The sequence below is a fragment of the Choloepus didactylus genome, chromosome 8, assembly GCF_015220235.1.
Source record: "Choloepus didactylus isolate mChoDid1 chromosome 8, mChoDid1.pri, whole genome shotgun sequence".
NCBI classification, from domain to species: Eukaryota; Metazoa; Chordata; class Mammalia; order Pilosa; family Megalonychidae; genus Choloepus; species Choloepus didactylus.
The window spans coordinates 28,753,343-28,777,669 of record NC_051314.1 but is presented as its reverse complement, the minus strand read 5'-3'; the positions used below and the strand labels follow the sequence as shown (position 1 = coordinate 28,777,669).

Genomic DNA, 24,327 nt, shown 5'->3' with positions numbered 1-24,327 from the left:
TAGACTCATATGACTTAGAAATATGAAATGAGGTTAGAGTAATCAAGAACTGTAATGTGCCTTCTAATAAATATATGTTCATTGAACGATGTAACTTCTAAAATTCTGGGTTTTTAATGCCTCAACCCTTTGTAATCACCAATGACATTTCTTTCTCTGTACTTTAAATGGTTTAGGTTCTTAACTGCCTATAGTTCATTATATAACCTTGTGCATAAGACCAAGGATGGGTGACAAGTCTCTTAAAGAGAAATGACTGGGACTTGATTCATTTTTGGCTATACAAAGGAAGTCACATGGGTCAGGTCCCAGCCTGAGCCAGGAAGGGCCTTCTGGTTTATCCTACCGGCTTGGCATTGTGCAATCAGCTTTGAGTCTGAGGAGGTTTAATGAGGGACCCAAGAAGCTTATAGATCACAGTGGGGGCTACATTAGATAGGGAGTCCTTTCTAGGGAGGTGATATTTGACCAGAGAACTAAATGAAGGAAAGGAGGGAGCCATCTGTTTATGTGGGGAAAGAGCATTCCCAGCAAAGCAAAAAGTAAGTGCAAAGGCCCTGAGGCAAGAATGAGGTTAGTAAGTTCTAAGCAAGTCAGAAGGTCAGTGTGGCTGGGGAAAAGGGAGCTAGTAGAAGATAGGAAGGAAATGTGGTCAGAACTGATATTATGACTATTCTCCCTCATTTTACTCTTACTTCTTAGATTGTTTCTTTGTGGATTCCTTGTCCTGTTTACGTTGGTGTTTGCCTGTGTTCTGTCCCAGACCTCATTCTTTCATTTGGATGATATTGATTAGACACCTACCAAATGCTAGACAGTGGCCTCTGTGCAGTGTCAGTCTCCTAGTGTGTGTGTGTGTGTGTGTGTGTGGCATTATAAGCTGGGGCGGCAAAGTTTTCTGGGTTGTAAATAGAGGTGTGGGGTACTCTGGGACACAAAGAATAATAATGGCACTCTACATGAATTAATTCAGTTAATCCTTGCATCAGCCTTTAAGAAATTGGTCCTGTGTTAGGCCCGTATCCATCTGAAGAAATTGAGACACAGCTAGGTTAAGGAACTCATGTTCATGCACTCAGTGGATCACCCAAATGCAGATCCAGGGAATTTGGCTCTAGAACAGGAGTGGGAGGATGGGGAATGTTAGGAAGAGGAAGAAAGATGAGTGAATGTGTGGTTAGATGTGTGGGTAGTTCCAAGTAGAAGGCATGGCTTGAGCAAAGGCTAGAAGGCAGTGGATGTCCAGAAGTTGAGTTCTTGTGATTGGAAGGGGTTGCAAGAGAGGGATTTGGTGAGAGATGAGCCCAACTGTGAAAGATGGGAATCGAATGAGGCAGAGTAGAGATGAGATGAGGGCCTAGGGCATATTATTTACCCTCCTGTGACTTTGTCTTTTTTCAGATGACTCCCCGTTAAAAATCACTAAGAACTTTATTTGCAAGCTACAGTTATATACCCAGGTGTCTGCTGGATTTCTCTGCCAGTATACCCCTCTGGCATCTCAGACTCAAACAGAATTTCCATCTTCCTCTCCCACATTTTTTTTCTTTTTTTTCTCCAGTCTCCTTCCAGTGCTAACTGTGCTCTCTTTGTCGTGTGCTCTCACCTGACCTGGGAGTACCATAGGGAATGAGATCTTACTGTTTCTTTCACAGATGTCAGAGTCCACTGGGAGAGATAGACTCTGAAACAGAGAGTTATAGTGAATTGTTGTATGGGAGGAGCTGGGAGAGGTAACGGATAGGCCGGGGACAGTTCCCTGGAGATCAGTGTAAAAGGCCGAAGAGGGAAGGAGAGTATTCCAGGGAGAGGCAACATGAACGGAGATGCCTCAGTTTTCTTATTTGAAAAATGGGATCACTATGAGGTTTTAAATGCAATAGTATATTTTTAGCTGCATATGAGGGGTACCTAGTGAGTACTCAGTACGCATTAGTTGGTATCAATTCCCTCTCCCAGCCAATATACTCTCAATCACCAAGTCCTGTTGATTCTTTTTCCTTAAAATCTCACTTCTCTGTTTTCTCCTCTCTGTGCCCACTGCTCTTGGGAGTACCAGCAAGAATGAGATTTCACTGTTTCTTTCACACTCTCCCAGCTGGTTTCCCTGCTTCTAGTCCTGGCCCTGTCTGATCCCAATGACTACTCTTATTCTGTTATAACCCTAGCTTAAAACTCTTCAACGACTCCCCTGTGTCTACAGGTCAAAGGTTAACTCTCTAGCTTGGCAAACAAGACCCCCAGTTGCTGGTCATCCTTCTTTCTGCTGCCTTCTGCCCCAGCCCAACAACCCGCACCCCCTTTTAGGAAGAGTGGTGGATGATTAGAGCAATTGCCCCATGCTTTCTGGGGTTTCTAGACCTAAGCAGCTGCTATGAAATGTATCTCCTCTCCCTTTATGGGGCTCATTCCTCCTCACCCTTGTCCTGAAGCTTTCCCTAACCCTCTCCATCTGACTTGGTCCCTCTCAGGGGACCTCTAGTAGTAAGTCCTTTCCCTAAAAATACTCAGTAAGCAGTACTCCCTCCAGTGGGTTGTAAAATCAAGAGGGCAAGGACCATATCTTTTACCTTTGTGCTCCAGCCACCACCCAGAACACACATGGTACATAGTAGGTGGTCAGTTCTTTTTTTTTAAATTCATTTTATTGAAATATATTCACATACCATGCAGTCATACAGAACAAAGTGTACATTTCAGTTGTTTACAGTACCATTATATAGTTGTGCATTCGTCACCAAAATTAATTTTTGACATTTTCATTACCACCCACACAAAAATAATAAGAATAAAAATTAAAGTGAAGAAAAACAATTAAAGTAAAAAAGAACACTGGGTTCCTTTTTTTTGTTTTTTCTTTCCCCCATTTTTCTACTCATCCATCCATACACTGGACAAAGGGGAGTGTGGTCCATATGGCTTTCCCAATCACATTGTCACCCCTCATAAGCTACGATTTTATACAATCGTCTTCAAGATTCATGGGTTCTGGGTTGTAGTTTGATAGTTTCAGGTATTTACTGCTAGCTATTTCAATTCATTAGAACCTAAAAAGGGTTGTCTATATTGTGAGTAAGAGTGCCCACCAGAGTGACCTCTCGTCTCCTTTTGGAATCTCTCTGCCACTGAAGCTTATTTCATTTCCTTTTCCATCCCCCTTTTGGTCAAGAAGATGTTCTCTATCCCATGATGCTGGGTCTAGATTCCTCCCCGGGAGTCATATTCCACGTTGCCAGGGAGATTCACTCCCCTGGGTGTCAGATAGGTGGTCAATTCTTGACTGTCTAACTGATTAAAGGGCCAAATGGACTATAGTAGGGGCGATACACCATATAATTAAAAAAAAAAAAACAAACTCTATATTCTTATTGCAAATAATCAAAATAATTTTAACCTTCAGAAAAGAGGAACAAACAAAAGAGCAAAAGTGTCCACATTATGCAGTGAAATCAGACGATGCTAACTGACTTTAGCTACCAATTAAATCGCAGGAGTTACTTGATGATTTCTCTTGTTTTTGCTCTCTACCACCTGGCATGCTTGTTATTATGCAGTCTCGGACACTCATGGTCAACAATGATTAGGATCCATCTGATTAAGAAGCTGTAGTAAAGCCTGTACAGATTATTCTTTGACCTTCAGCCCTTCCTATTTTTATAAGTTTTCTTTATAACTTAAATAAAATTTTTGTTTTGATCCTGTGAAGAAGCATTTTAATTCTTTCCTTGAAAACATTATGCTCTTTGTAATAGCAATGTGGGTTTTTTTTTTTTTTTTAATTAGAAAGCAGTCCTAAATAAACAGTCCACAGCTCCTGAGGATGCTTCCACAACAGACACTTCAGCATATGTTCTGTGAGTGCTTACTATGTGTCAGGCACTGTTGTAGGGTGTGGAAGTGAAAACAAACGAAAGTGTCTGTCTCCATGAGTCTTACATTATAATAATAAGGCATGGATCTTTACCTTCTGAAAGAAAAGGAAACTAGAATATAGGGTTTTCAACGCTGACTCAAGGAGGTGAAAGTAGGAAAGAAAGTCAAGGAAAGAAGTTTCTCTGATCAGAGTTGATGAAAGAGCTTTTGTCACAGAGCCTGCTAGTGTGGGATCAAAGGGAAGCTGAGTATAGGAACAGTGTTTAAAATGCAGGAATGGTGATTAAAGTATTTGAAAGCTTATGAGAGGCTTTGGGAGATGTCTTTGAGAGGCATCTATTGTGTGGATCCAGCTCTGGTCTCGTGGGGGATGTAGAGGAAACATGTCACCCCAGATCCAGAAAGGGGAGCTGTGACTGAGGGACGTATGGAGTGCCTGGAGGCTCAGGGAAGCCTCACAGGAGGGTATTTTATTGGGTATTGTAGGGTGTATGGGACAACGGGTGGGAGGAGCCTTCCAGGCAGAGGGACCAACATGTGAAGAGACACACAGGTGGGAAAGAGCCTAGGCTGGTGGCTGTGGGGTGCCATAAGGGATGGAGGGTTATCAGGAGCTGGAAAGCTGAGCAAGGTCAGACTGTGGAGGGCTCTGTAGGTCATAAAAATGTCTGAAGGTCTCGTCTCAGCTCATTCACTTATATCAAGGGAATTATTTAGATCATTCTAGTCTAGATCAATGTGAATTCTGTTTTTATAAGTTCTCTCCCAAAACAGTATAGAACTGTTCAGTTCTGTTATGAATATCATTAATTAATAAAATATTTCTGTTTGGGTGATATTGTTTTTATTAGTGTAAAAGTATTTTTAAAAAGCAAGTAATTAGTCCAAGACTTGACTCATAAGAGGAAGAAAAGATGTAACTTACTGAGCCTTGGAATTATGGAACACTAGAAGTACTAGTGCTGCTACTAGTGCTACTATTACTAGTGCTACTACTTGTGCTGCTAGTGCTACTACTAGTGCTGTTACTACTACTACTATTTGCCCTACTTGAATCCTAGTGCTATTGCAAAGATCACAGGAAAAGTAAATGCAATTTTTTTGTGTGAAAATCTGGAAATCCTTATAGCAATATAGTATACAATACTATGATGTGTTAATGTTCTTACTGTAGTAATAAAGAGATCCATTTTTATAGGAAAAGCTCTGCTGAGTGGAAACGCATACCCTACCCTTTGATTTATTTGTCAATACCTTGGAGAGATCCCTCCAAGGTACTAGTTTCTACTTGGGTCCAGCCTAGGTGGTAGGCAGTCAATGTTTTCTCAATGGATGCATTTCAGTCACAATATAAAGGAAGTCAAGGCTTAGGGAGATTAGGTGACGAGATGCGGGTTACTGAGCTAGGAAGAAAGGTAACTTTTTGAATGTGGTCTTTTCTGGAAGCCCATAAAATACACAGTGCACGTGGAAAATAAGTCACAATACCAATATTTCTGAGGAACACACATGCATATACATGCATACACACATGTATCACAATATTCTTTTCTTACTGATAGGCTCTCTAGAATCTTTTATAAACAATCTAATGTGAATTTTTAAAAATCAGATACAGTGAGAATTATATAGAGTAAGTTACTCTATATAATGAGTTAGGTTTAAATTTAAATTTTGTAAATTCAGTGGTATTTCAGGTGCTCCAAGTTAGGTCGTTATTTTAAGGAATCATATGGTGAATCTTTCTGGTAAAGTCAATAATAATGCATCATCTGTTTGTAAATTCTTGAGCTTTATTTGTTTATGTGTATAAGCAGGCTTGTAATGTTTTTAAGAGTTTAATGAAACCCACTTTTCTATCTTTTAAAAGCAATTTGTCCTTACTTTCTTATGGGTGAGATGTTGACCCAGGCTTTGTGGATTGTGGATTTAGGTGAGGGCTTTACCTTGGACTCCAGGCTCTGTGTGCCTCAGTCATGGCGATCTGGTATCTTAAGAATCTGTTCATCCTGGCTATGGCTGATTTATATTCCGATAAAACACAGATAAGGGCTTTGGGTCCTCAGAGTTTATAAATAATAATCAAACAATTATAAGACTTAATACAGTTTCCCAAATGAACAATGAAATGTATGGCATAAAGATGAATAACCTAAAACAACTGCTCCAATAAAATACTCTTCTCTTACTGGGCTAGACTCATGTGGTAACATCTGGGTTCTGGTTCTCCCACTTTCCAGCTGTGTGACTGGGAGCAAATGACTTAAACTTCTGGGCTGCTGTTCCCTAGTAAAAGGAATGGTTAGGCTCCAATAATTCATACATTTCTATGACTCTGAGCTGTCACCCCTCAGAACCCAGCCTAGTTACTGACACTGATCTAACCTGCCAGTTTACTGGTGATGGGAGAGCTGCTCAGCATTAGCTCCTCCTTGAGTTAAAAATGACTTTTCTTCTGGGTGATAGTTATATGAGTGTGTTCACTTTGTGATACATTTTATTGAGTTGTGCCCTTAGGATGTGGGCTCTTTTTGGTGTGTGTGTTAAACTTCAATAAAATAGTGGTTTTTTCTTTCTTTCTTCCTTTTTTTTTTTTTTTTTTTTTAAGGCCTTTCTTACTCAGGGCAGGTCTTACTCAGAAGGAGCTGCTGAAATCAAGCAGTGTGTGTCATTTCTCTCTACAGCCTTGGTCTGTCCACATTCTACATTTCTCTGTGTTTCTCCCTTCCTGACCATACATGGCTTCTCCCAGTTCCTAGCACAGGATGGAACACCTAAGTCCTTGAAAAAGTCATTGGTTGATCCCTAAGCCCTGGAGGATGTCTGCTCGTAGGCTTAGGGTTATGCTGTAGATAACGGCATCTCAGGCTTTTGTGAGTCTGTGAATCACCTGGGCATTTTGTTAAAATGAAGATCTTGATTCAGTAGCTCTGGAATGGGCCCTGAATTCTGCATTTCTCATAAGCTTCCAGGTGTCCTGAGGCTGCTGGTCTAGGGACAATTATTTGAGTAGCAAGCTTGTAGACAATAGTGGCTATACAGCAAATGTTTTTATGATTTTTTTTTCCATGTGAATTGTTATATGTGGTGGCTCCAGTTAAAGGAACTAGACCTGTGGTATTATTCTTTTAATTAAAAAAAAATTTTGTATTTTGCTTAGTATAACTCTGTCTTTTATGTGGCTGGTGGTGCAACATTTAAAAAAAAACTTTTAGAAATTGATTGTATATAATATTATATATATATATAATATTATATATATATATATATATATGCATAGATCCTAAGTATACAACTGGGTGTATGGTGTAACCACTGTCCAGCATCATCAAGGAATTGATTGAAACCAGCATACCAGGAGCCTGTTTTGTGTCCCCTCTCAGATGTTACCCTTTCCCCTAAAAAGGACTGCTACTCTGAATTCTATTACCGTATACTGAGATCAGAAAGCAAGGGCTGAAACTCGGGAAGACAGTCTGGTGGTTCCTTAGAAAACTAGACTTAGAGCTACCCTTCGATCCAGCAGTTTCACTTCTTGGTATATACCTGGAAGATCTGAAAGCAGTGACAGGAACAGACATTTGCACACCGATGTTCATAGCAGCATTATTCACAATTGCCAAGAGATGGAAACAGCCCAAATGTCCTTCAACAGACGAGTGGATAAACAAAATGTGGTATATACACACGATGGAATACTACATGGCAGTAAGAAGGAAGGAGGTCATGAAACATATGACAACATGGATGAACCTTGAAGACATAATGCTAAGCGAGATAAGCCAGACACAAAAAGAGACATATTGTATGTTACCACTAATGTGAACTCTGTGAAAAATGTAACATAAATGTTTTATATTGTAGAATGTAGGGGACCTAGCGATAGACAGCAAATAGTGAAGGGGGAACAATAAGCTAATAAAAACAGGTAAGTTATGGAGGGTAAACTTAATGTTACGAGAACGCTCAGGAACGACTATCATTTGTTAATTTCAGGTGGATATGGTAGGAACAAGTTTGCAGAAATGTAGTTATTTTAGGTCATTTGTTTTTTTTATTTCTTTGTTGCATTATAGTTTATCTTCTTGGGGTAGGGTGGGAACATGTTGGAAGCAATGTAATTATTTAGGTTATTTGTGTTTTCTTATTCCGTTGTTTTGGTTTTGTTTGAAATATTTTTAATTTTTTGTTTTTTAATTTTTTGATAAAGTTAAGAAAAAACAATGAGTGTTAAAAAAGTAAATGAACAATTGAGGGGGGAGGGGAATGGAATATTTTGGATTTTCTTTTTTATTTTAATTTTTATTTTTATCTTGGAGTAATGAAAATGTTCAAAGATTGCGGTGATGAATGCACAGCTATATGATGATACTGTGAACAACTGATTGTACAGTTTGAAGAATTGTATGTTGTGGTAACATCTCAATAAAATTGCATTTAAAAAAAGAAAGCAAGGGCTGAAATGATTTTTTTTTTCATGTTGTTGAGACTTGCTGTATGGTGTAACGTGTTCAAGTTTTTTAAAAGTTTCATGTGGGCTTGAAAAAAAATGTATATTCTCTAGTTGTCAGGTGCAGGTTCAATCTGTGTTTGTTAAATTGAGATTAATTGTGCTGTTCAAATTTTCCATATTTTTACTAAATTTTTACTTGCTCAACCATCAAGTAATTAAGTATGCTAAAATCCCCCTGCCTCTGCTGGTGGATTTGTCAGGTTCTTCCTATAGCTCTATTAATTTTTGTTTCATGTATTTTAAGTCTATTTTATTTTGAGCATTTAACGTATATCTTATTGGAGAATTGAACCTTGAACATTTATCATTGTTATTGACCCTTTTTATCCTTAAAAAGTGTTTTTCATCTGGAAATAACATAGTTACCCTACCTTTGTTTTGCTTGGTATTTGCTAGCTGTATCTTTTTCTTACTTTCAGCATTTCTATGTCCTTATGTTTTAGATATTTCTCTTGTAAACAAGATGTAATTGGATTTTTTTAAAAGAAATCTTTCTCACACTCTGTTTTGAATAGCAAATTTAGACCCTTTACATGTTTTGTTATTACTGACATATTTTAATTTATTTTTACCATTTTATTTTTTGTTTCTCTTTGTCTTTTTCTCCTAGGCTTATTTTGCTCATTTATTTCCTGTCCCTAGATTTAAATTTTTCCCTAAATTCCCTCTCTTTTCCCTACTGCTTCCCCCCCGCCAATAAACTGGTTTGAAAATTTAGTCTATTTCTATTGTTTTAATAATTACCCTTGCACTTTTACTTAAATCTTACTTAAGACATTTTAAACATATATTTACATTTGGAAAAACTAACTCTAAATTTAATATGTTAATCTCTCTCCTGAAAAGGTTCTGCATATGTTTTAACTTTGAGCACCCAGCACCTGTTACATATCATTTTTATTTAGTATTTCAGTTCTATTCTTTTTAAAAACTTCACATAATAATGATTATTTAATACTGAAAATTATTTGCTGGCACATTTAGCAATTTCTTTGCTCACTAGTTCTTATTGTATCTTAGACATTCTTTTTAGGAATAATTTCCTTCTTCCTGGAGTAGATTCTTCAGAATTTCTTTTAGGGAAGGTCTATTGCTGTTAAATCTCCCCATTTTTATTTATGCAAAAAATGTTTTTATTTCATAATTGTTCTTTTTTTAAAAGCAGTTTTATTGGTTTATATTCACATACCATAAAATCCATCCAAAGTGTACAATCATTGGCTCTTGGTATAATCAGACTTGTACATTCATCGCCACAATCAATTTTAGAACATTTTCGTTACTCCAGAAAGAAAAAACCCTTTGCCCCTTAGCATTCACCTCTCAATCCCTTTATCCTTCCCCGGTCCTACATAACCACTAATCTATTTCTGTCTCTATAGATTTATTTATATTTGCATTTTATATTAATGGAATCATGCTATATATAGTACTTTGTGTATGGTTTCTTTCACTTAGCATAATGTTTCTTTATTATTATTATTTTAATTAAGGAATTTGTAGGTTTACAGAAAAGTCTTTAAAAAATACAATGTTCTTATATGCCCCCTATTGTTGACACTTTGCATTAGTGTGGTACCTTGGATTAGTGTGGTAATTGTTGACACTTGCATTAGTATGGTACAACTGATGAAGAATATTAAAATAATATTATTAACTATAGTCCATAGTTTACATTATGCATATTTTTCCCCGTACACCATCCTATTATTACAACCTTGTAATAGTCATACATTTGTTATAATTCATGAAAGAACATTCTTACATTTGTATTAACCACAGTCTGTCATCCCCAACAGGGTTCACTGTGTCATACAGTGCCATGTTTTATCCTCTAACTTTCCTTCTAGTAACATACATGACCCAAAACTTCCCCTTTCAACCACATTCACAAACATAATTCAGCACCATTAATTACACTCACAATAATGTGCTACCATCATCACCATCCATTTCCAAACACTTATAATCAACCTTAACAGAAATTCTGCACAAATTAAGCATCAGCTTCCCATTCTCTACCCCCATTCTATCCCCTGGTAACCTATATTCTAGATTCTAACTCTATGAGTTTGCTTATTTTAATTGTTTCAAAACAACGAGATCATACAATTTTTGTCCTTTTGTGTCTGGTTTATTTCACTCAACATATTGTTCTCAAGGTTCGTCCATGGTGTCACATGCATCAGGACTTCATTCCTTCTTACAGCTGAATGATATTCCGTTGTATGTATATACCACATTTTGTATATCCATTCATTGGTTGATAGACTCTTGGCAATGGTGAATAATTTTGCTATGAACATCAGTGTGCAAATGTCTGTTCATGTCTCTGCTCTCAGTTCTGGGTATCTACCTAGCAACAAGATGGCCAGATCTTGTGGCAATTCTATATTTAGCTTCTTGAGGAATTGCCAAAATGTCTTCCACAGTAGCTGCAGCATTTTACATTCTCACCAGCAGTGAATGCGTATTATTATTTCTCCAAATTATCTCCCACAGTTGTAGTTTTCTGTCTTTTTTTTTTTTTTTTTAATAGTGGCCGTTCTTGTAGGTGTGAAATATCTCATTGTGGTTTTGATTTGCACTTCCCTAATAGCTAGTGTGTTTAGCCATTTGTAATTCCTCTTGGAAAAATGTCTATTCAAGTCTTTTGCCCATTTTTAAATTGGGTTGTTTGATTTTTTATTGTTGAGTTGTCGGATTTCTTTATATATTCTGATACTAAACCCATATTGAAAATTTGGTTTCCAAATATTTTCTTCCATTTTGTAGGTTGCCTTTTCACTTTCTAGACAAAGTCCTTTGAAGCACAGAAGTTTTTAATTTTGAAGAGGTCCCATTTGTCTATTTTTTCTTTCATTGCTTGTGCTTTAGGTATAAAGTCTAAGAAACCCTTGCCTACCACAAAGTCTTGAAGATGCTTCCCTACAGTTTCCTCTAGGAGTTTTATGGTCCTAGTTCTTATATTTAGGTCTTTAATCCATTTTGAGTTAATTTTTCTTTAAGGTGTGACATAGGGGACCTCTTCCATTCTTTAGGATAGGAATATCCATGTCTCCCAGCACCATTTGTTGAAGAGTATATTCTTTCCCAGTTGAGTGGACTTAGCAGTCTTGACAGATATCATTGGATTTGGATGTGAGGGTCTATTTCTGAACTCTCAATTCAATTCCATTGGTCAACAAATATATCTTTATGCCTGTACCATGCTGTTTTGACCACTGAAGCTTTGTCATATGCTTTAAAGTCCAAAAGTTTGTGTGCTTTTCTTTTAGATTGTGAGTAGTTTATTCAGATAACTCAGGTCACTACATCTCTTTACTGTGTGTATGTTTTCAATGCAGACTTTTATTGAAGTACAACCCACATTCAGAAAGGTGTAAAGATCATGTGTATATAGCTCAAGGAGTTTGCAGAAAGTGAGCACACCCATGTGTCCAGCATCCAAATCAATAAACAGAAAATTGTTGGAAGCATAGAGTTCACATATCTTCTCCCAGTCCCTACCCCTCCTGACTTTTAAAACTTTAAATTAATTTTGTCTGCTTTTAAACTTTCTACAAATGGAATAATAGGTTATGCATTCTTTTGTATCTTCAACGTTGTTTTTATAATATTCATATAGGCATAATTTGTTCATCCAGGTTGCTGTCAACACTATATTATTCCATGGGCATTTAGTAGTTTCCAGTTTGAGGCTGTTTTGAATAGTGCTGCTATGAACATTCTTATATGTCTGTGGTACACTTACATATGCTTTTCAGTTGGGTACACACCAAGAATCAGAATTGCTGGGTGTGCCAGTTTGAATGTATTGTGTCCCCCAAACGCCATTATCTTTGATGTAGTCTTGTGGGGCAGATGTTTTGGTGCTGATTAGATTTGCTTGAAATGTGCCCCACCCAGCTGTGGGTGATGACTCTGATGAGATATTCCCATGGAGGCATGGGCCCACCCATTCAGGGTGGGCCTTAATAAGTGGAGCCATATAAATGAGCTGACTCAAAGAGAAGGAACTCCGTGCAGCTGTGAGTGACGTTTTGAAGAGGAGCAAGCTTGCTAAAGAGGAACGTCTTAGGAGAAAGCCATTTTGAAACCAGCACTTTGGAGCAGATGCCAGCCACTTGCCTTCCCAGCTAACAGAGGTTTTCCGGACGCCATTGGCCATCCTCCAGTGAAGGTACCAGATTACTTATGTGTTACCTTGTACACTTTATGGCCTTAAGACTGTAACTGTGTAGCCAAATAAACCCCCTTTTTATAAAAGTCAATCTGTCTCTGGTGTTTTGCATCCCAGCAGCATTAGCAAACTAGAACAGATTTTGGTACCAGAGAAGTGGGGTGCTTTTGCTGCTGAGTTTGCAGATACCAAACATGTTGGAACAGCTTTTTAAATGGATAAGGGGAAGATTCTGGAAGAATTGTGAGGAGCTTGATAGAAAAGGCCAAAACTGCTTTAAAGAGACTGTTTATGGAAATATGGACTCTAAAGATACTTCTGATGAGGACTTGAGCAGAAATGATGAATGTGTTGTGGCAAACTGGAAGAAAGGCGATCCTTGTTTTAAAGTGGCAGAGAATTTGGCAAAATTGAGTCCTGGTGTCAGATGGAAGGAAGAATCTGGAAGCAACAACCTGGAATACTTAGCTGAGCAGATCTCCAGACTACGTGTGGAGGATGTACCCTGGCTTCTCCTTGCAGCTTATAGTAAAATGTGAGCGGAGAGAGATAAACTTAGAACTGAACTTTTGGGTTCAAAGAAACCAGAAGCTGATGGCTTGGAAAATTACGAGCTTCCAGGGGGTGGAATCCCAGAAGCTACAGCCCAACGTGAGGATGGAAACAAACATGGAACCCAGCCGCCATTTCAGTACAAGCCAAGATTGGAGATGGAATTATCCAGAAAGGATTTGTGGAAAGTCCTATTGTCTGATGGCTTTGACCCCTGCATGCTTCATGCGAAGCCAACAGAATTTTTGCGAGATCTTTACAGACAGAGCCATTGCCAGTCTGGACTGGAGAAGACAGACAAGGAACAAACTGAAGGAAAAAATTCTTCAAAGACAGAGCCATGGAGGTTGAGGTCTGGAGTCAAGAGGTCTTGGGCTGGGAGAGCAGAGTGGCCCACATGCATGGAAAGGGTGAGTTTGCCCTGGAGGTCGAGGGCAGGCCTGCCGCCTTGATGCTCAGGAAATGTCTTGCCACCCCAAGCCCCAAAGAGGGTGGAGCACATTCCCAGGGAATTGGGGAGAGCCTGGCTGCCACCACACTGTTCTGAAGGGGTTGAGCATGTGCCCTGGAGATGGAAGGGAATCCGGGAGCTACCCGATGTTTGAGGAGGGTGGGGCCGAGAAGGTGGTCTCTCCAATGCATGATATGTTGGAGCACTCACCTAAGCGTTTGGAGAGGAAAGGGCTAGGCCCTTAGGAAGGGTTAGACTCCCGCTCTCTCAAGCCCCAAGGATGCAATGTCATTCTGTTAACGACTCTCAGACTTTGAAATTTAATGGAGTTTGTCCTGTGGGTTTTAGGAACTGTTTTGGTCTTGTTAACCCTGTTTCCCTTACTCTTTCTCCTTATGGCAATGGGAATGTTTATCCTATGAATGTCCCTCCTTTGTATATTGGAAGCATATAATTTGTTCTAAGTCCACAGATCCAAAGCTAAAGGAGGATTATGCCTTAGGGCCCACCACGCCTATGATTGATTTTGATAGGATCTTGTACTTAACTTTTGTTACTGAAATGATTTAAGTTTTTGTGATATTGCGATGGAATGAATGTATTTTGTATTTGGAAAGATAATGTCATTTTGGGGTCCAGGGGGTGGAATGTGCCAGTTTGAATGTATTGTGTCCTCCAAACGCCATTATCTTTGATGTAGTCTTGTGGGGCAGACGTTTTGGTGCTGATTAGATTTGCTTGGAATGTGCCCCACCCAGCTGTGGGTGATGACTCTGATGAGATACTCCCATGGAGGCATGGGCCCACCCATTCAGGGTGGGCCTTGATCAGTGGAGCCATATAAATGAGCTGACTCAAAGAGAAGGAACTCAGTGCAGCTGTGAGTGACGTTTTGAAGAGGAGCAAGCTTGCTAGAGAGGAACATCCTGGGAGAAAACCATTTTGAAACCAGAACTTTGGAGCAGATGCCAGGCACGTGCCTTCCCAGCTAACAGAGGTTTTCTGGACGCCATTGGCCATCCTCCAGTGAAGGTACCTGATTACTGATGTGTTACCTTGGACACTTTATGGCCTTAAGACTGTAACTGTGTAGCCAAATAAACCCCCTTTTTATAAATACCAATCCATCTCTGGTGTTTTGCATCCCAGCAGCATTAGCAAACTAGAACACTGGGGTTTAGGGAATATGTACATTTAGCTTTAAAAGGAATTGTCAATTGTGTTTCTATACACTAGGAATGAACAATCAGAAGAAAGAGTTAAGAAAATTCCATTTACAATAGCATCTAAAAGAATAAAGTATCTAGGAATAAATTTAACTAAGGATGTGAAAGAGTTGTACACTGAAAACTACAGTGATGAAAGAAATTAAAGAAGACCTAAAGAAATAGCAAGACATCCTGTGTCATGGTTTGGTAGACTTAATATTCTTATGATATCAATACTACCCAAAGCAATCTACAGAGTCAATGTAGTACCTATCAACATTCCAGAAGCTTTTTTTGCTTTTTCCAGAAATGGCAATTCACAGAGAACTGCAAGGGGCCCCAAATAGCGAAAACAATTTTGAAAAAGAATGAAGTTGGAGGGCTCACACTTCCCAATTTCAAAATTTATTACAAAGCTACAGTAATCAAAACAATGTGGTATAAGGATAGACAAATAGACCAATGGAATAGAATTGAAAATACAGAAATAGACTCACACATATATGGCCAATTACTTTTCAACAAGAGTGCCAAGTACATGCAGTTGGGGAAAGAATAGTGTCTTCAACAAATGGTTTTGGGAAAACTAGATATCCACTTGCAAAAGAATGAAGTTGGGTCCCTACCTCACGCCATATACAAAAATTAACTCAAAATGGACCAAGGACCTCTAAGAGCTAAAACTATAAAACTCTTTGAAGATGACAAAGGGTCAAATCATCATGACCTGGTATTCAGCAATAAATTTTTAGGTATGACATAAAAAGCACAAGCAACAACAACAAAAATAGATACATTCAATTTCATAAAATTAAAAACTTTTATGCATCAAAGGACATTATTAAGAAAATTAAAAGACAACTTACAGAATGGAAGAAAATATTTGCAAACCATATAGCAGATTAAGGCTTAATATACAGAATATATAAAGGACTTTAACAAGGCAACAACAAAGAGACATATAACTCAATTTAAAAAATGGGCAAAAAACTTGAACAGACATTTTTCCAAAGAGGATGTACTGTTCAGCATCATTAGCCAATAGGGAAATGCAAATCAAATCCACAGTGAGGTACCACTTATCCACAAGGATGACTATCATTAAAATAAAATAAAAAAGAAGGAAATAACAAGTGTTGATGAGGATGTGGATAAATTGGAACTCCAGTGCATTGTTGTTGAGAATGTAAAATAGTGTAGACACTATGGAAAACAATGTGGCAAGGTCCTCAAAAAGTTAAATATAGGATTACTATATTGCTGGCATTTCTACTCCTAGTCATATACCCAAAGAAAGTGAAAACAAGGTGTGCCAGTTTGATGTATTATGTCCCCGAAAATGCCATTATCTTTGATGCAATCTTGTGTGGGCAGACATATTAGTGTTGATTAGATTTTGGAATCTTTTGGGTGTTTCCATGGAGATGTGAGTCAATCAACTGTGGACAAGACCTTTGGTTGGATAATTTCCATGGAGATGTTGCCCCACCCATTCAGGGTGGGTCTGAATTAAATTACTGGATCACTATATAAGCTCAGACAGAAGGAGCAAGCTTGCCACAGCCAAGAGGGACACTTTGAAGAATGCATGGAAGCTGAGGGAGAAGCTGACGATGAGAGACAGTTTGAAGATGGCCGTTGAAAGCAGACTTTGCTCCGGAGAAGCTAAGAGAGGATGCCGCAAGAGCAACTGAGAGTGACATTTTGAAGAGGAGCTGCGGCCTAGAGAGGAATGTCCTGGGAGAAAGCCATTTTGAAACCAGAACTTGGAGCAGACACCAGCCATGTGCCTTCCCAGCTAACAGAGGTTTTCTGGACGCCATTGGCCATCCTCCAGTGAAGGTACCGGATTGTTGATGCCTTACCTTGGACACTTGATGGCCTTGAGACTGTAACTGTGTAACCAAATAAACCCCCTTTATAAAAGCCAATCCATTTCTGGTGTTTTGCATTCCGGCAGCATCAGCAAACTAGAACACAAGGTCTCAAACAGATACTTTTATATCATTGTTCATAGCAGCAGCATTCATGATAGCCAAAAGGTGTAAAAAACCTTGTGTCCAAACCCTCTCATTTTTGTGCATAAGTGTGCATCGAGTACAGTACCCTGCATAAAGCAGAATTTAAGTGCTTTTTGAATTGGTGGGGAATAAAAAGAAGTATTAAGAATTTCTTATGCTTGATCCTACAAAATTTGTCTCATATTAAATAATAATGTTCACTTTCAATGTTCAGTAATTAAATGTTTTCTGAAAAACAGTAAATGTGTAAGGTAAACTGGTTTGTTACATTAAAGTGTATTTGCTTATTCTGAATTTGAGAAGCTACAGTATTTTGGATTTATAATTATGAAAAAGAAACATTTTAGAAATTGTAGAGGACTTTGAAAATACATGTAGCACAATATAAACAAAGTAAATGGTAACATGAGGTTAAAACACACTTTGTTTTAAAAGTTTCAAATTTCGTATAAATGTTTTAAATCAAATTAAAATTTCTTTTCAAAGTTTTGCTCCCTCAAAAACAAAACAAAACAAAACAAAAAAACCTTGTGTCCATCAGCAAATGAATGAATAAACAAAATATGGAATATTATTTGGCCATAAGAAGGAAGGAAGTTCTGAGACATATTGCAACCTGGATGAACTTTGAAAACATTATGCTGAGTGAAATAAGCAAGGAACATAAGGACAAATACTGTGTGATGTCATTTATGTAAGATATCCAGAAATAGCAAATTTGCAGACAGAAAGTAAATTGGAGGTAACCAGGGAATGAAGGAAAAGGGGTAGTTTTTGCCTGTCAGTACAGACTGTTTGTAGATAAATAAATAAAGATGTTCTTGTCCCTTGAAAGTGTCCTTCCTTACAAAATATTTTAAGGACATATCATTAGTTTAAAAGAATTAGAGTAGTTAGTTTGACATGTTTTAGGTATGAGTTTTGTTGATTCAGCTGATTCCACAAATAGTTTTGAGCAGTGTGTGAGAGTTAAATTGTTCCACATCTTCACCTACACTTTGTATTGTTTCATTTTAGCCCATTCTGATTCAGTTTTGTTTTTTAAGTCCAGTAAGCTTTAAGTTGATAGATGCAAATATGTCGAAGGCACTTTTTAGCGAACTTTCTCAGAAAGCTCCCAGCTTCCTGTAAATCTCTGCCTTTTTTAATTGGAGTAGCAGAAGTTCAGCTAGCACGCATTTAGCTAAAGTCTGCTTGACCCAAGGTGAGACTTAGGAATACAGTATTCCACATTCAGTAGAAAGATGTAAATAGGTGTGGTGCTTTCCTTTTCGTTGTGGTTAGGACAAAAGGTAAGATAGGTTGAGTGTTAGGATATGGACCTAATTTTCTTTTGTTTGAAGATCATATTGTTATATGAGTCAACTAAAATAATTTGAGACAAATAACTGTGTGTTAATTTTGTCCACACCTGTTTTGTTGAGGGAGTCTCTGAAGGAGAGTGATGTCCATCCTGTTCCTACTAGAGCCTTGGTGCTTAGCACATCAGATGTATGACTGTCAAAGATGCAGCCCCAGATGCAGGAGGAATCCACCTGGCCCAGTTTGTGATATTAATCTGTCCTCCTTCCATCTTTGATTCTGTTGTCAAGTTATTTTTCTAGTCTAAAACAAACCAGGGTTTTAATTCCAGCCTTATGACTTTCCAGAAGTGTGACTCTGGGAAAGTTCCTTAATTTTTCTGTGCCCCTATGTCCTCATCTGAATAGTGGGATAATCATACATACCTTAAAAGGATTGTTTTGAAGCTTGCATAAAATAATGGTTGTAAATGAAATAACTATTTTTCATAGTACCTGGCAAAGAGCAGGTGCTGGATAACTTGTGATTTCTAATTACACTTGTCATCTCTTTTACTTAGACATTTGTGCAAAATCGCACAAATTATTCCTGGTTTGCCCTGCTGTGAATTCTACCCCTCTTTATTTCTTTAAAAAATTATTATAAGCTAAAACATACATACAGTAAGAGAAACTTATAATTTAACAAATAATTATAAAGTGAATACTATGTGACCACCTAGATTAAGAAATGAAACATTGCCAGCACTACAGAACCTCCCAGGGCTTTCACCACCATCCAGTATACAGTTTCACAATTAAAACCCCCTTCCTCCCCACCAAATGGAACCATGATGCTGACTTTTGTAATAATTATTTTATTGCTTTTTTTTTTTACAGTTTACCATCCATGAGTGTATTCATAAGCAATACAATTTAGTTTTTCCTGTTGTTCATTTCATAAATAGAATTCTATGGATCATATTTGGGTTGTGTCATTTATTCAGTGATAAGGAATATTTTATGTAGCTTTACTTCCTTTGTTTTCTTTGCTATTTAATATCTCATTTTATGAATATCCTTGTTCTTTTTAAGTATAAAATAAAAATAATAGCCAACACTAATTAAACACTTACTATGTGATAAGTGCTGTTAGATAAAGACTTTTTCATGTATTAAGTAATTTAATGTTTGTACAATCTTATAAGATAAATGCCACATAGACTGAAATAATGTGCCCAAGAGTTGGAGCTAGGCTAGACAATCCAGATAGTCTGACTCTGGAACCCCCAACGTTTATTAATCTCATTCATAATCTTATGTTTTTTCACTATTAGATGATTTTTCATTTAACTGAAGTTGGTTCCTAAAGGATGAAATGGATATTCAGGCCCTTCCATAAAATCTAGCATTTTTGTTTTAATTCCTGTGCCAGTTTGGAACTATGGTGTCCCCTAGAAAAGCCATGTTCTTTAATGTAATCTTGTGGGGGCAGACTTATTAGTCTTTTGATTAGGGTGGAAACTTTTGATTGAATGTTTCCATGGAGAAGTGACCCACCCAACTGTGGGTGGGAACTCTGATTATATTATTTCCATGGAGGTGTGAACCTGCCCATTCAGGGAGGGTCTTAATTAGATCATTGGAGCCCTTTAAGAGAGTTCATGGAGAGAAGGAGCTCAGAGAAGCTAAGAGATACACTTTGGAGAGAAGCTGAAACATTTTGGAAAGAAGCTAAGATATGTAATCCTGAGTTTGCCCCCAGGAGAAGTTAAGAGCCAACATAGATGCTTGGAGGCACTTGGAGATGCAGACAGAAAGATGTTTGGAGATACTAAGCTAAGATGAAGTCGAGTTTGCCCCAGTGAAGCCAAGATAGGACCCCTGGATGCTTAGAGAGAAATGCCCTGGGAGAACAAGCAAGGATGCATGGAGGCTGAGAGAGAGAAGCTAAGAGAGACAGAAACCCAGAGAGACATTTTGGAGAAAGCCATTTTGAAAACAGAGTCCAGGAGCAGCAGATGTCTCCATGTGCCTTCCCATGACAGAGGAACCCCAGAGGCCATTGGCCTTTCTTCAGTGAAGTTATCCTCTTGTTGTTGCCTTAGTTTGGACATTTTTATGGCCTTAGAACTGTAAATTTGTAATAAATCCCCTTTATAAGAGCCAATCCATTTCTGATATTTTGTATAACAGGAGCTTTAGCAACCAGAACAATTCCTATAGGTGAAAACACCTTTCCTCATACACACTCACCTTGCAGTGTAACTGTCATGGCTTCTTGTACTTTTGCTCTTTGAGTCTTTTCAAAATATCACCACGAATTAATTGCCCTAATTTTACGATTCAGATTTGAATTCAAATTTGAACAGTTTTACCAATCAAATCTATTCACAGCCTCTCTTCCCTGACACTCATGCCTAACTCAAGCATTCTGCCTTCTTTGTTGATTACTCATTTCTTAGTATGTTTTTCTTCCTCATTTCTCTCTGCTGCTCTGAGGACTTTCTCCTCTCCTCATTTATGGAAGTTTTTGCCCTTGTGAGTCTCTCTTTCTCTTTCTCTGATTGTTTGCATTTTGATGCTATTGACCTTGTCCCTTGAAAGTGTCCTTCCTTCCAAAATCTTTTAAGGACATATCATTAGTGAAGGGTTTAAAAAGAATTAGGGATGACAACATGAGAGTAGTTAGTTTGATATGTTTTAGGTCTGAATTTTGTTGATTCAGCCGATTCTGCAAATATATCCCTAATTATTTGCTACCTATGCATTTTGTGTAGAGGATGGGCATCATAATCAGCATTTTCAGGTGGAGAAACTGGTGCTAAATTATGTTAAACAACTTGACCAAGTTCACATAGTTCATGTGTAGCAAAGCTGGACTTCAAATCCAGGTTTTCTGACTCACAGCTCTTTCTCTTTAATCACGGAAATCTCTATTGAATTAGTAACTAATAGAAAGGGGAAATAGTCATTTATTTGTTCTTTAACTTCATTCCTTTTTCCTTTCTTTCAACCAGTAACATTTATTGAGCATTTACCTATGCCAGACACTGTGCTAAACTCTGGAAATTACATATTGAGTAACACATGAGTATGCCTTTGATATGCCCATGGGTTTAGGAGATGTGTGAACCAGTCATAATCTGTTGCTTCACTGTTCAGGAGGCAGACATTGTCCTGGAAAGTTCCTCAGAGGCTTGCTTGAATTATTTTTCCCATGTTAAAAATAGTAAAAAAAAATTTTTTTTAGGCCTTTTACCTCCCTGTTTGTGAAACTACAGTGGCCTTGCTGTGGCCTCTGAGGGCCACCTCCAGTTTTCTGACTCACCACCTGCTTTTGTCTATACTTTCAACTACTTTCAAACCAAGGGCACCTAGGGACCACCCCTGGCAGACGACACCCGTTTTCTGACTTCCCTGTTCAGGTACCTGCCACCGATTTTCCTCCTAAGAACATTCTGTTTGGATGCATTTGACTAATACTTAATAATTATTTCCTTCCCTATAAATCAGCATATATATCAGAGTTCCCAAGTTTTTCTAGTTTCACGTAACATTTCCTTTAGGGCAGTTTTGCAACTATTGCTATAATAGCTCTTTGTCTCTAACCTGTAGTTTTTATATCAGACAACATATGTTTATTTTAATATATTCTAATCTTTTATTTATGCCCTGCCATGTGACATAAACAGAAGTAGTTCTGATCTGCATTTGAGTTCTGCCCTGCCACATGCTATTAGTGTGACCTTGGGCAAGGCACTTAGCTGCCTGGGGTCTCAGCCTTCCTATCAGTGACATGGAGTGCTGTCTGTCCCATTCTACCTTGTGCCTGAGGCCCTGTGTGTGAAAATGCTAAAATGCCATGTAAATGTGGGTTTTGATTTCTTTTGCCTCCTCTGCCTAGACCATGCTTTTGTTCACAATACTTAGGAATTCAGTGCTTCATGCTATACTTTCATTCTTGAAGGGAACTGAATCCACATCCCTGTTTCCGCTGCCACTCCCATGGTTTGGGCACTGTTCTGTGTCACCAGGATTACTGCAGCAGTCTTGTTCTCCACACTGTCACAAGGTGATCTTTCTGAAATGAAAACATGATGCTGCTCTCTTGACAAAATCTAAACTTGTTAATGTGGCTTACAAGATCCTCCATGGTCCAGCCACTGCTCCATTCTCCTTTTACTGCATTTAGCTGCTAAGGTGGTAGGCCATTTGTGGTTGCTAAGCCTTCAGACACCATACCTCCTATGCCTGCATCTTTGACCCCAGTTCTTCCTCCTTTTCCCTGGTCAGATAGTCCCCACTTTTAGGTTTTAGTTTAGATGTCACTTCCTCCAGGAAGCCTTACCTGATACCCTCTAGTCTGGATCAGGTGTTCTCTCATCTGCCCCTGCCCTGCCCTTCCGGCACCCTATACTCCCCCATTATAATCACGGTGACGCTGAACTGGAATTGCCTGTTGTTAGGCAAAACTCCCCACCCCAACACATACACAACACACCCTTAAAAGCTCTCCCACAACAGACATGACTGTTTACATAAAACTCACTCTTAGCTAATGTAGCAGTTTAAGCAAAAACATAAACAATTTTTCATAACATAATAACCTCCCTGACGTCAACTCCTTATCTTACCCTGAACACCCCTGACGTCAACTCCTTATCCTACCCTGAGAAAACCAATCCCCTGACTCAGCTTCTTACTTTTCTCTTACCCACCAACAATTATTCCCCCAACGCCCCTCCAAAAAGCTATAAAACTGTACGCCCACCTTTGTTCCCAGCTGTTGCCACTCTTAGGCTTCAGCCCACCTGTGCATGGCTACAATAAAACTTTCTCGAGCTTTGATCTCTTCTCTTCCCGGACAAAAAACCTAACACCTGTGTGTGGCTTCCTGGGTTGTTTGTTGAAATGTCCTAAAGGTCCATCCCAGTGCCTGGCGCCTTGCATTCCCTCAATGAAGAGTCGATGAATGAACGAGACTGCCTATGTCACAGACACAGAGAGCTGATTTATTTACCACCTGTCATCTAATACACTGTAGTCCATGGTATCTACCAGGATGTAATTAACCTTCCCCTCTATTATTTTCTTAACAGACAAAGATGTGAGCTGTGGGAGTTACAACTTTTCCTCCGCGACGACTGGCAGCTACTATAGTTGCGTCAGCCAGATCACCATTGGTAAGTAATGGGACATTTCATCTCATTTAAATTACTTTTGGCTGGAAAGGTGGAATGGTGAAAGGCGTTAAGGAAGGGGTGAGTAGAAAAATTTAAGTGCTTAAGCATCTGTTTTCAGAATCAGATCGATTGCTTATGGACTCGCCTTCCTGGGGTGCCCTCTTGTGGAACCTTATTGGTTTTGCATAGACTTGGACAGAGGCCATGTGGTCCAGAGAGATTAAAAAGTCACATCTTTCCCAACTTTTGGTCATTTGCTTTACCTCCTTCATTCACACACCACCTGCACATAATATTAAAAGTGACTTTTTAAAAGATACATATTAATCACTTTTAAAAAGAAATTTTATATCACAACCTCAAATAGAAAATGTGGATTATTTGCCATAAGGATAAAGTAATGCATACATATGTACAATAAAAAGAAATCAGTGTTATTAAACACTAGCCAGAAGCTGTTGCTCATGAAAGCTCTGGATAAAGGTCTACTCGTTCTTGGCAAAAAAACAAAAAACAAAAAACAGACATGCTAAACGAGTGTCCGAGTGGTGTTAAAAACCAAAGTGAGTCTTTCTCCTCATTATGATCGGAATGATTGAAAGAGGATTAATGGAAATAACATTCTTTTTATGTAAATTTCCACCTTACTTATTACATTTTTTAATCTCCTGCAGTTGATACTTGTGCCACCACAATAGGCATTCATGCTTTGAGAAATCCTGTGTTTGCCAGCCGCATTATCCTGTCTTCTCAGAAATGAAATCTCTATGTCATGGCACGTGGCCTCTTTAGAGATTTGCAGTTTTTCAGTTTGGGCCATGTCATGCTCCATCCATCTCCTCCTGGCTGTGAGGGTCCCTGCAGAGATGGTAGCAAATGGCAGAATGTAATGTGCTCACCCAATGTTCTCTCAGTTCCCTTCCCACTCAAACTTAAATCTGTTTTATTTTGGTCAAAAAAGGGAGTGACCCTGATTTTTTTTCTATTTGCTGAATTCTTCCTCTCCCTTCTACTTCCTTTCAAAATTTCCTTGATTCCCTAATTCTGGGCACTGGCTTAG

At 38.5% G+C, this 24,327-nt stretch overlaps 1 protein-coding gene across 1 annotated transcript in view; it reads left to right on the top strand.

The window, feature by feature from the left end:
- Nucleotides 1-24,327, top strand: part of ANO4 (anoctamin 4) — a 514,881-nt gene that overhangs the window by 2,298 nt on the left and 488,256 nt on the right. Inside the window, exon 2 of the mRNA XM_037846690.1 lies at nt 23,184-23,267. Coding sequence (XP_037702618.1) covers nt 23,184-23,267 — 84 coding nt within the window. The remainder of the gene's footprint in view (nt 1-23,183; nt 23,268-24,327) is intronic.